The sequence below is a fragment of the Amphiprion ocellaris genome, chromosome 15, assembly GCF_022539595.1.
Source record: "Amphiprion ocellaris isolate individual 3 ecotype Okinawa chromosome 15, ASM2253959v1, whole genome shotgun sequence".
Taxonomy (NCBI): Eukaryota; Metazoa; Chordata; class Actinopteri; family Pomacentridae; genus Amphiprion; species Amphiprion ocellaris.
Window position 1 is genome coordinate 35,254,439 of NC_072780.1, and position 12,738 is coordinate 35,267,176.

Below are 12,738 nucleotides of genomic sequence, written 5' to 3' on the forward strand. Positions count from 1 at the left end.
CACTCACCTGCCTTGACTGGCATATAACATAAGTGACATCCCGTTCCTAATCCATAGGGTTCAATATGACGTGGGTCCACCCTTTGCAGCTAGAACAGCTTCAACTCTTCTGGGAAGGCTGTCCACAAGGTTTAGGAGTGTGTTTATGGGAATTTTTGACCATTCTTCCAGAAGCACATTTGTGAGGTCACACACTGATGTTGGACCAGAAGGCCTGGCTCTCAGTCTTCGCTCTAATTCATCCCAAAGGTGTTCTATGGGGTTGAGGTCAGGACTCTGTGCAGGCCAGTCAAGTTCATCCACACCAGACTCTGTCATCCATGTCTTTATGGACCTTGCTTTGTGCACTGGTGCACAGTCATGTTGGAAGAGGAAGGGACCAGCTCCAAACTGTTCCCACAAAGTTGGGAGCATGGAATTGTCCAAAATGTCTTGGTATGCTGAAGCATTCAGAGTTCCTTTCACTGGAACTAAGGGGCCAAGCCCAGCTCCTGAAAAACAAGCCCACACCATAATCCCCCCTCCACCAAACTTTACACTTGGCACAATGCAGTCCCACAAGTATGGTTCTCCTGACAACTACCAAACCCAGACTGGTCCATCAGATTGCCAGATGGAGAAGCGTGATTGGTCACTCCAGAGAAGGCGTCTCCACTGCTCTAGTGTCCAGTGGCGGCTGCTTTACACCACTGCATCCCACGCTTTGCATTGCACTTGGTGATGTATGGCTTGGATGCAGCTGCTGGGCCATGGAAATCCATTCCATGAAGCTCTCTACTGAAGCACTGTTCTGGAGCTAATCTTAAGGCCACGTGAAGTTTGAAGGTCTGTAGTGATTGACTCTGCAGAAAGTTGGCCACCTCTTGGTACTATGCTCCTCAGCATCCACTGACCCCGCTCCATCAGTTTACGTGTCCTACCACTTGGTGGCTGAGTTGCTCCTCCTCCTCCTCCTCCATCCTCCTCCATCCTCCATCCTCCTCCATTCTCCTCCATCCCCCTCCATGCTCCTCCATCCTCCTCCTTCCTCCATCCTCCTCCATCCTCCTCCATCCTCCATGCTCCTCCATCCTCCTCCATCATCCTCCTCCATCCTCCATCCTCGCCCATCCTCCATCCTCCTCCATCCTCCATCCTCCTCCATCATCCTCCTCATCCTCCTCCATCCTCCATGCTCCTCCATCCTCCTCCATCCTCCTCCATACTCCATGCTCCTCCATCCTCCTTCATCCTCCATGCTCCTCCATCCTCCATGCTCCTCCATCCTCCTCCATCCTCCTCCATCCTCCTCCATCCTCCATGCTCCTCCATCCTCCTCCATCATCCTCCTCCATCCTCCATCCTCGTCCATCCTCCATCCTCCTCCATCCTCCATCCTCCTCCATCATCCTCCTCATCCTCCTCCATCCTCCATGCTCCTCCATCCTCCTCCATCCTCCTCCATACTCCATGCTCCTCCATCCTCCTCCATCCTCCATGCTCCTCCATCCTCCATGCTCCTCCATCCTCCTCCATCCTCCTCCATCCTCCTCCATCCTCCATCCTCCTCCATCCTCCTCCATCCTCCTCCATCCTCCATGCTCCTCCATCCTCCTCCATCCTCCTCCATCCTCCATGCTCCTCCATCCTCCTCCATCCTCCATGCTCCTCATCCTCCTCCATCCTCCTTCTCCATTATCCTCATCCTCCATCCTCCTCCTTCTTCCATCCTCCTCTTCATCCTCCATCCTCCACCATTCTCCTCTTCCATCCTCTATCCTCCACCATCCTCCATCTTTCATCCTCCTCCATCCTCGTCCATCCTCCATCCTCCTCCATCCTCCATGCTCCTCCATCCTCCTCCATCCTCGTCCATCATCCTCCTCCATCCTCCTCCATCATCCTCCTCCATCCTTCATCCTGCTCCACCCTCCTCCATCCTCCATGCTCCTCCATCCCCCACCATCCTCCATCCTTCATCCTCCTCATCCTCATCCATCCTCCATCCTCCTCCATCCTCCATCCTCCTCCATCATCCTCCTCCATCCTCCATGCTCCTCCATCCTCCTCCATCCTCGTCCATCCTCCATCCTCCTCCATCCTCCTCCATCCTCCTCCATCATCCTCCTCCATCCTCCTCCATGCTCCTCCATCCTCCTCCTCCATCCTCCTCCATCCTCCTCCATCCTCCTCCTCCATTATCCTCATCCTCCATCCTCCTCCTTCCTCCTCCCTCCTCTTCATTCTCCATCCTCTACCATCCTCCTCTTCCATCCTCCATCCTCCTCCATCCTCGTCCATCCTCCTCCATCCTCCTCCTCCATCCTCCTCCATCCTCCTCCATCCTCCATCATCCTCCTCCGTCCTCCTCCATCCTCCTCCATCCTCCATGCTCCTCCATCCTCCTCTATCCTCCTCCTCCATCCTCCATCCTCCTCATCCTCCTCCATCCTCCTCCATCATCCTCCTCCATCCTCCTCCATCATCTTCCTCCATCCTCCTCCTCCTCCATCCTCCTCCTCCATCCTCCTCCATCCTCCTCCTATTCCATGCTCCTCCATCCTCCTCCATCCTCCTCCATCCTCCTCCTATTCCATGCTCCTCCATCCTCCTCCATGCTCCTCCATCCTCCATCCTCCTCCATCCTCCTCCATCCTCCTCCATCCTCCATGCTCCTCCATCCTCCTCCATCCTCCTCCTCCATTATCCTCATCCTCCATCCTCCTCCTTCTTCCATCCTCTTCTTCATCCTCCATTCTCCATCCTCCTCTTCATCCTCCATCCTCCACCATCCTCCTCTTCCATCCTCTATCCTCCACCATCCTCCATCCTTCATCCTCCTCCATCCTCGTCCATCCTCCATCCTCCTCCATCCTCCTCCATCATCCTCCTCCATCCTCCATGCTCCTCCATCCTCCTCCATCCTCGTCCATCCTCCATCCTCCTCCATCATCCTCCTCCATCCTCCTCCATGCTCCTCCATCCTCCTCCATCCTCCATGCTCCTCCATCCTCCTCCATCCTCCTCCATCCTCCTCCATCATCCTCCTCCATCCTCCATCCTTCATCCTGCTCCACCCTCCTCCATGCTCCTCCATCCTCCACCATCCTCCATCCTTCATCCTCCTCCATCCTCATCCATCCTCCATCCTCCTCCATCCTCCATCCTCCTCCATCATCCTCCTCCATCGTCCATGCTCCTCCATCCTCCTCCATCCTCGTCCATCCTCCATCCTCCTCCATCCTCCATCCTCCTCCATCATCCTCCTCATCCTCCTCCATCCTCCATGCTCCTCCATCCTCCTCCATCCTCCATGCTCCTCCATCCTCCTCCATCATCCTCCTCCATCCTCCTCCATCATCCTCCTCCATCCTCCATCCTTCATCCTGCTCCACCCTACTCCATCCTCCATGCTCCTCCATCCTCCTCCATCCTTCTCCTCCATTATCCTCATCCTCCATCCTCCTCCTTCCTCCATCCTCCTCTTCATCCTACATTCTCCATCCTCCTCTTCATTCTCCATCCTCCACCATCCTCCTCTTCCATCCTCCATCCTCCTCCATCCTCCTCCATCATCCTCCTCCATCCTCCATCCTCCTCCATCCTCCTCCATCATCCTCCTTCATCCTCCTCCATCCTCCATGCTCCTCCATCCTCCTCCATCCTCGTCCATCCTCCATCCTCCTCCTCCTCCATCCTCCTCCATCCTCTTCCATCCTCCTCCATCCTCCTCTATCCTCCTCCTCCATCCTCCTCCATCCTCCTCCTCCATCCTCCTCCATCATCCTCCTCCATCCTCCTCCATCCTCCATGCTCCTCCATCCTCCTCCATCCTCGTCCATCCTCCATCCTCCTCCATCCTCCTCCTCCATCCTCCTCCATCCTCTTCCATCCTCCATGCTCCTCCATCCTCCTCTATCCTCCTCCACCATCCTTCTCCTCCATCCTCCTCCTCCTCCATCCTCTTCCTCCATGCTCCTCCATCCTCCATCCTCCTCCTCCATCCTCCTCCATCCTCCTCCTCCATCCTCCATCCTCCTCCTTGTCTCTGGTTCTGCTGCAGATTTTAGATGTTTTCTCCTCCTGGATGTGAAACTCTGGAGTCTTTCAGACGTTCTGATTTTAAACTCAGCTGATCTCTGGTTGTGTGTGAATCTCTGATCTGTTCTGACGTTGAACACTCGTCTCCCAGAGCTGGTTTAATGTTTCAGCATAAACGCTCAGGTCTTTAGGAACGCCGTCGCTCGTTAAGCTTCAGCTTCATCCAGACACCGGAGCTCGTTGATAGAAACAGAAACCCTCCTGCTGAGACTAGAGCTGCTTTTAGGATCCTGTATGGACATAAATATATTTATAACAGTAAAATCACGATTCTTTCATGAGTAGAAACCCTGATGGAGGACTTCTAATACTGCACTGACTCTGCAGAAAAAATACTGATACTCCACAGAGTTTTTAAATGAACAAAACATGCGATCAGGTGCAGGACGATAAAAACCATAGATTAGAGACAACAGACAGAGAGGCGGCTGCATTTTATTCAGTTTATTTTATTAGGATTCAGGTTTTAAAAAATAAGCACAGAATAGTCAGAAAAGCGCAGAATTCTGGATCCAATAATCAACACATCGATAGAACATATTTTATAATATGTTGTGATTCTTTATAGAAAAATTGGCAGAGGAGATCATAACATATAAAATCTACTAGCATCACGTTAACAGGCGGGACTTCATCTTTCCAAAGGCAGCAGGAAAAGTCCATGGAATGTTAAAAATGACTCCAAGAAGCTGTAAAAAAAGAAGAAGCTGCTGGATTTGAAACTGAACAGTCCTTGGTTGTGAAAATGAAGCAAATGTGAGCTTTAAAATGTCATATTTAGATAAAATCACTTCATTCTACAGCTCTTATTTTAAAAATCTAAACAAATTAGTGAAAAATGTTAAATTATCAGTAGAAAAGTTAAAAATATTAAAGTCCTGGAACGACCTTCTGATGCCTCCAGTCTGGTTTTAATCATGTCAGAAAAACACATATTTGCTCCTTTATGGAGATAAAACAGACATATTCTTAATAAAAACTTCACATTTTTCAGTTCTGTGAGTTTTATTAGAACCCTGTTGGTCAGAAGACCATCCTGGAAATATTTTTATTTTTCTCTAACCAAGGATCCTGGTCAGCAGAAAGACTTCATCACTCATTAACCTGTCGCTGTGTGTTTGTGGAGGTGAAGGATGAAGACCACAGAGTGTGGGGTTAGGGTTAACTAACCCACAAAAAGAAGCAACAGCAGCAGATCTTTGTGTTTTCCTTTTCGTACGTCTGATAGAATCTGGTTCTTGTATTAAAACCTGGTTGTGTTTGTGTGTTTTGCAGATAGTTGTGTATTAAAACCTGGTTGTGTTTGTGTGTTTTGCAGACAGTGCGGCTACAGCAAAGCTTCTCAGGAGGGAGACGAAGAACTCTACTTCCAGTGTAAGTGTTGCTCATGTGTTCTGAGACGTGTGAATGTGAACACACCGCTGCCTCACTGACTTCTGAGGCATTAATTCTTAATTCTGAGTTCACGCTCAGCCAAATCCAAACACACCAACGCTGCATTAGAGGGAAGGAGAAGAAGAAACAGAAGATAAAACCTCCAGAAAAACAGCAGCAGCTTGACCAACATGATGTTAGATGTTGTTGTTGTGTTTCTGGTAGCAGAAGGTTGTAAGTTCTTTTAAAGCATCTAGTTGCAAAACTTCTTCAGTACATCCAGGTTTGAGGAACTAGTTTGGTGTTGAACTAGTTGTTATTTGTGTTTAAGGTGTGTAGATACATCCATGGATGTGCTGGGACACATCATCAGTGATGTTTCCTAAAATCATTGACCTCTGAAATCTTGGACCTCTTGATCCAGATCCGCCTGGAGGTCTCTCTGCAGCCTCTATGGTGGATTTGATGGCTTTCTTTTTCACAGCTCCTGTGATGCCAAGCAGGGTGTAGGTCCTGCAGAGGGAGTGGGCCACAAAGCCTCGACATCCCACCTCTACTGGCTCACAGTGGGCTTTCCAGCCTCTCCTCCGGCATTCCTCTTTGAGCTCGTGGTATTTGAACCGCTTACGCTCATTGGCCTCTTCCATGTGGTCCTCCCAGGGAACTTTTAATTCCAGTAAGAAGACTTGCTGAGAGGAGGCAGATGTCAGCACCACGCCTGGTCTCAAGGAGGTCGGTGTTATCTGCTCTGGGAGCTGCCTGCCCAAGTCAACTCACAGTTCCCAGTCTGTGGATGAGAGAAGGCCAGCTGTGGGTGTTGGCTGTAATTGTGGCTTCTCTCCAGCTTTCACAAAGGGTATTATCCACGGGCTGTGGATGTGTTTGTTGTTGGCCACTGCAGTGTAGATGGTCTCAGCCACTGTCTTTAACACCTGGTCGTGACACCAGCGGTAGCAGCCTTCACTAGGCTGCTGCTCAGGATGTGTTCCAGCGTGCACCTTCCTGAACAGAGAGAACACACTGGAAGGTCACTCTTTCCCCAGATGTGCAGGTTAGCTGGACTAGGTAGCATGTCATATACAACTTGGACTTTATACGCTGAGGCTCTGCCTTCCAGATGTCATTCCAGGTCAGCTTGTCTTGATAGGCTAATGCCTCTCTTGTGCAGGAAACCCTGAATTCCTCCTCCAGGCTGCTGAAAGGAAGCTGGAGTTTGTTGCTCCTGCCGTACAGAGCTGCAGTGCTGAGACTAGGTAGCAGACCCAGCCATCTCCGAAGGTAGGAGTTGGTCTTTCTCTCCAGGGTCTCTACAGTAGACATAGACACCTCATACACTAACAGTGGCCAGAGGATGTGAGGCAGGATACCATGGTGGTATAACCATGCCTTGAACCTGCCAGGTAGGCCAGACTTGTCTACTGTGGACAACCACGCTTCAAGCTTCTTGATGGTAACTTGGACTGATGCTGTATCTCTGAGACTGCATTCAGAAATCTTGCCTAGGCTTGTGACTGGTTTCTCAGTGACAGATGATATTGTCATGGCATCCACACAGAAGCGAAAATTGTCTACCACTTTCCCTCTCTTCAGGACCATGTACCTGGATTTTGTTGGTTTAAAGCTCATACTAGTCCAACGGATGAGCTTTTCCAGGAGGATCCACCGGCATCCCGGCAGATGTAGTGGTGACGGTCTGGTCATCCATAAAGGCACGGATGAGGGGCTGCCAGATTCCAGACTTGGACAGGGGGCCTTTGCATTCCGTTTCTGCTGCTTTCACCAACATATTCATGGCAAGGGCAAACAAGATAACTGAGATTGTACAGCCAGTTATGATCCCTTTCTCAAGCCGGTGCCAGTTCGATGTTATGCTCCCTGACGTCACTCTCAGCCTGAAATTCCCGTAGTAGTCCAGGATGTGGTCCTTGCTCTTGCAGGGTATGTGGTGTCATTCCAGGGTGATCTCCACCAACTTGTCGGGGATCGATTCATCTGCATTGGCTAGATCTAACCAAAGCACTGCCAGGTCTCCATTCTCCTCACATGCCTCCCTAATCAGCTGGGTGACCACTCCAGTGTGTTTGAGGCACCCCAGGACTCCAGGGATGCTACCCTTCTGCATTGATGTGTAGCACCCCTATGCAGCCACTCTATTGAGGTAATTACCCCGAGAATGGTGGGTGCTCGGGTTCGTAAAGCGAAATGGAAAGAATAGATATAGATTAGAGATATCAAAATAAAAAATGAGACCCAGAGAAGTTTTTATCCTTTTGGCCAAATTAAGAGAGGCCTGATTTAATACAACACAAAGCTATATATATATCACAGATAAATCACAAAACATAGGAGAGGTAACCTAAACTTTCCCAAAAACCAAATTATAGGCTAGTTAGATAAGTGTCCCCGGATGGTCCGAATGACCAGTCCCGCTGTTACCTTTTAAAACTAAATCAGTGAACGCAAATATTTCCCCCTACGTTTACCCCCCAGTCTCAGGGGTTGCCTTACAACACCCACAAAATCACCGAACAATGGAACATCAATCTGTGCTCCATGATTGCACACACGTACACACACACATACATACACGCAGCCACCTGGCCAAGTCTACTCACTGTCCGGGTTCAGTTTGAATCAACACCGTGGTGTAACGCTGTTTGGTCCATAAAACATTGAGTGCGTTGAAACATTCCTCATAAAAAACATTGAGTGCGGTGGAACAGTGCTCACGGAAAACATTGAGTGCGGTGAAACATTCCGATCCGGAGGACGCTAGCCGCCGAGCTAACGGTAGCCCCGCTAGCCGCCGGGCTAGCGTTAGCCAATCTAGCCTCCTCTCGAACTCCTCCTAAACTGCTCCCGCAGTCGGTTCTCCGTCCTCCCGCTCACCATCTGGCAGCGGGGCTTAAAGGTCCTCAGCCTCATTCTCCAAGCTTCCTGCTCGGGGATCCTGAGTCCGTGCTTGGGTTTTTGTCAAGCCCAAAAGAACCCACGCATGCACGCCGCTATGCGCTGCCTCCTCCTCCGCTGAAAGACCATCAAGGAAAAAGCGTTCCTGCACACCTGCACCTCTGCACCACTCAGTGTCACTTCCTCGGGTCAAAAGTACCCACCCAGACACACTCACCACCAATCACACCATAGCATACAACCAGAGTAAAACAAAGCAAGATTGCCTACAGTAATCTCCTAATTACCACCTGGCTGCAGATGCATCAATGTACTTATTCTTTAGGAGAAAGTGTGTCATCCTTCTGGCCAGAATGCTAAAGCAGACCTTTCCTTCCACTCTGAGGAGTGAGATTGATCGGAATTGCTCCAGCTTGGTTGAGTTCTCCTCCTCAGGTATCCAGACGCCATCTGCCTGTCTCCACTGGTCTGCAATGATCCCCCTTCACCAAATCACTTCCAAAGGATTCTGAGGAGCAGTGCTTGTGCACCTTGTAGGGTTCATTTTGACAAAAGAGAACCAGGTGCTCGTTTGGTTCAAGCTGAGTGCCGGCACTTTTTTGGTTCAAATCTCGTGCCTCCTAAAAACCAGTTTGCTTTTCAATTGGCAAGGAGCCAAGTTGGAGCCGCGTCATTGCGTCACCGTAAAACGTCAGTATGTGACTGCATGCGTAGCCGTTCCACGACAGTGGCGCACTGTAAACATGCAAGTGCTGTTGCTGACTTTGCAAGCCTACACCGCGATCCAGAAACAAATAATTTGTTAGTAGTTATCCGTCTTCATCGTAGTCACGGGCAACGGCGAGTACCTTTGAGAAGACAGGTAACTGTCAGAGATGTTTTGAATTTGAACAGTGGTGTGTTAGCGTTAGCTTTGCTACTTAGCCTCGACTACGTTTGCATCCATTACATAGCAGTTAAACAAACACAAAAAGTTGATGATAATATCTATGTTTATCTCTATAGATGGTTTTAAGGCTAATTGGAAGGCAGAGGTCAGCTGTTGTCTGGGCACATCCGCGATCACACCACTGGTGGGACACAATTGTACCGGATTTCAGCTGAAGGCTGCTGTTCTGTCCAAACGGTCATGAGACATTGACATTTTTATTGTGATTTACCCTCCACTGTTGTTCGCTTTTGTTTCAATAAACTGTTTGACACAAGGTAATCACTATTGCATGTTTCTACTTAAATGCCCTACTTTCATGAAATAATGTTATAAACTTTTTACATTTTCAATAAATTTCACCTGAAAGTTGAATAACTGTTTGTGAGCAGTGTATATAGACACGTCATGTAAGCACACTTCAATAATATATCTGCTACAGTAGTGCAGTTTATCCATCTAGCTTGGTGTGACAGTAAAAAAAACAACATATGTTGCTGATATGTTTCAGACTGAAATCTGGTTGAAAAGCACAACTGACTGTCAAAATGGGTGGAACAGAAGTGTGCACTGGACACTGAATAAAGTCTGTAGATTATAGACAAAACACGCATCTTTCATCACAAATGTATTTTATTCACCCAAAGTGCAAGAGTAAAACACAAGTGAACTTAAATAGCTAAGAAGGAAAAGAATTTACAAAAAAAAAATTCTAGAAAAGGCAGAAGTAGTGGACAATGCAGGTTATTTCTGTGACAGTCGCTCCAGCACCGACACCAGGCATCCCATCAGTCCAACCAAGGTGTCTCAACTTCCATCCGTCCTCTGGATGTTCTGGAGCATAGCAGAGGTCAGGTCTTGGTCTCTGGATGTTCTGGAGCATGGCAGAGGTCAGGTCTTGGTGTCTGGATGTTCTGGAGCATGGCAGTGGTCAGGTCTTGGTCTCTGAATGTTCTGGAGCATGGCAGAGGCCAGTTCTTGGTCTCTGGATGTTCTGGAGCATAGCAGAGGCCAGTTCTTGGTCTCTGGATGTTCTGGAGCATGGCAGAGGTCAGGTCTTGGTCTCTGGATGTTCTGGAGCATGGCAGAGGTCAGGTCTTGGTGTCTTCTAAACTGTTCCTCTGACCTCTCCAGATACTGCAGCAGATCCACAGCAGCATCCTGCTTCCCTTTTCCTGCATAAAAGCACCCAAAAAGTACTAGTTGTCACTAATTATTTTCTATATTCATGAACACAATTATCTTAAAATAAATGTTGTATTTGTGATTTTAGGATTAACCAAAAGGTAATGTATTTATCATGTTGATGTCTGCACAGTCTAATCAGATCTTACTTGATTTGGCCTGTAGAGAGGAGGATGGCATGGATGAGCTGCAGGACAGGACCAGTGAGCTGCAGAGTAACAGTCCTGGTAAACGGACCTCATCCTCCAAGGCCGACAACTAAATAAAATAAACAAGAAATGTTGTTGATAGCATCTGTAATTTAAAACCATTTTCTCCATTAATTGATTAATTGATTAATTTGTTCATACAATGTTAGAAAATATTACAAAAAATACCTGTAATAATTTCCAACAGTGCTAAATGCCTTGTTTTATTTGAGCAATAACTAAAAACCACCAAAGAAATCTGTGTATACAAAATGAATGCATTGAATTTCCACATCTGCCAAGCTGGAAAATCACAGAACAATCAGCATTTTCCCTTGAAATTATAAAAATAGCTGCACATTACCAGTACTCTTTACTTTATTGTGTTAATTTGATCATTTGAATCAGTTTTAGACTCATATTAATGATAATGTTAAACACTTTACTGGTTCTTCAAGGTAAATTTAAATGATAACCATATAGTTCAGTAATATGATTAAATGGGCCATTGTGCAACAGCGTGGCAGGTTTTGAATACAGGTCTTGTAATGAAATATTGCTGCTGCTTTTCTCAGGTTTTATAAGACGTTGTTTCATAGCTTGTTAGCTTAGCAGCGGCTAACTGGTTAGCAAACAACCTCTAGCCAACCTCTGATCACTGATCCTGTGTCCTACCACGTTAGCTGGCGTAACGTTCATAATATTGATGCGGGACTATTGTAGCTGGTGTATTCATAGTCGGCTAACAGCAGGGTGTTTGAGGAATAAAACTTACCAGGATCAGGATCGGTGGTCTGTATGGCGGCCTGGACTCCGACTTCGAACTGGAACCAGCCCTATGGAAAAGGGGGTGTAGAGAATTCCATAGGACCTGGGGCAGAGCTAGCTCTAGCTGCTGGTACCACCTCCTGAATTTCCTTCCAAATGGGTTCTGAGGTGTTAGGCTCCACTAGAGGGGCTGGTATGTCCAAGAGAGTTCTCTGTGGTCCTAGCTCTTGTTCTCTGTCTGGATCGCTGAGGGTATTGCACAGGAAGTTACCTACTTCCTCCTTTCTGCAATCAAGACGCTCGCTGTGTTTCTGTCCCAACAGCCACTTTGTGAAATCTAAGGGGTTGGCTAGGAAGGAACTTTGCTTCTTGGCTCTCTCCATCCTCCGTCTCCTGTGCCATTCAGCCCTAAGCATGACTTCATCTTCATCTTCTTCTGGATGGTGTGTTGGAGCTCAGCAAGAGGTGGTTTTTCCTCGTCAGCTGCTGCTTTGAACTACTTTGCCAACATTAGTAGCTCTTTCCTTAGCTGATGGATCTTGTGGTTATTGGTGTAAATGGGCTTGCTGGGCTTGAGCTCCTCAACACCAAACCTCTCAGTCCTGAAGCTTGTGATGACGGTGGTCAGGCTCTTGAGTTGCCCTTTGTTGCGTTGATGATTCTAGATGTATCTTCGTTCAACTGTTGCCACAGCCCGTGCTGTTTTACTTGAGGCCACTTGATCTGATGATCCTAGACTACTCTGCTAGGACTTGGGGTGCTGGGCCCTGTGGGTTGCCTCCGGGTCAGGCTCCTCCTGTGTCTCACCAGGTGCTAGTCCTGTGCTGCAGTCTCCCTCACCAAGCATTTCATCTGGCCCTGATGGATTTTAAGGCCTCGATCGTTCTTGCAGACCTTGCCACAGATGCATCTGCTCGTCATGGTCGATAGTCCGTTTTCCAAGGTCGTCATCATTAGGTCCATCCTAACGGGGTGCTCATCCTTCCCTCCTCTCAGGCTGAAATCATTGGGCGTGTCGGGTCTCTCAACATCAGACACCCTCCTCCAGGTGACCCAGCTGAGGCTGATCAGACCCCAACTTGTGTCCCAGCAGCATCGAATCCTACTTTTTACTTCAAGTGCAGCTGTCCTCACAAAGTCCCTGCTGGTTCATGTAGTATGTATACTCTTCCAACAGACTTATTTGGTCATAATATTGAAATTTAAACTTTTCCAGTTGATGTTTGTGGTGTGAAATGAGCTTTCAGTGGATAAAATTGATTTTAAAATGTTGAAGAAAAAGGAGCTAAAACCTCCAGAACAAGG

The 12,738-nt window shown here is 48.1% G+C and overlaps 1 protein-coding gene across 1 annotated transcript in view; it reads left to right on the forward strand.

The window, feature by feature from the left end:
• The window catches only part of LOC111583312 (ephrin type-A receptor 7-like), a 245,918-nt gene that overhangs the window by 192,890 nt on the left and 40,290 nt on the right, over positions 1-12,738 (forward strand). Inside the window, exon 9 of the mRNA XM_055017862.1 lies at positions 5,399-5,454. Coding sequence (XP_054873837.1) covers positions 5,399-5,454 — 56 coding nt within the window. The remainder of the gene's footprint in view (positions 1-5,398; positions 5,455-12,738) is intronic.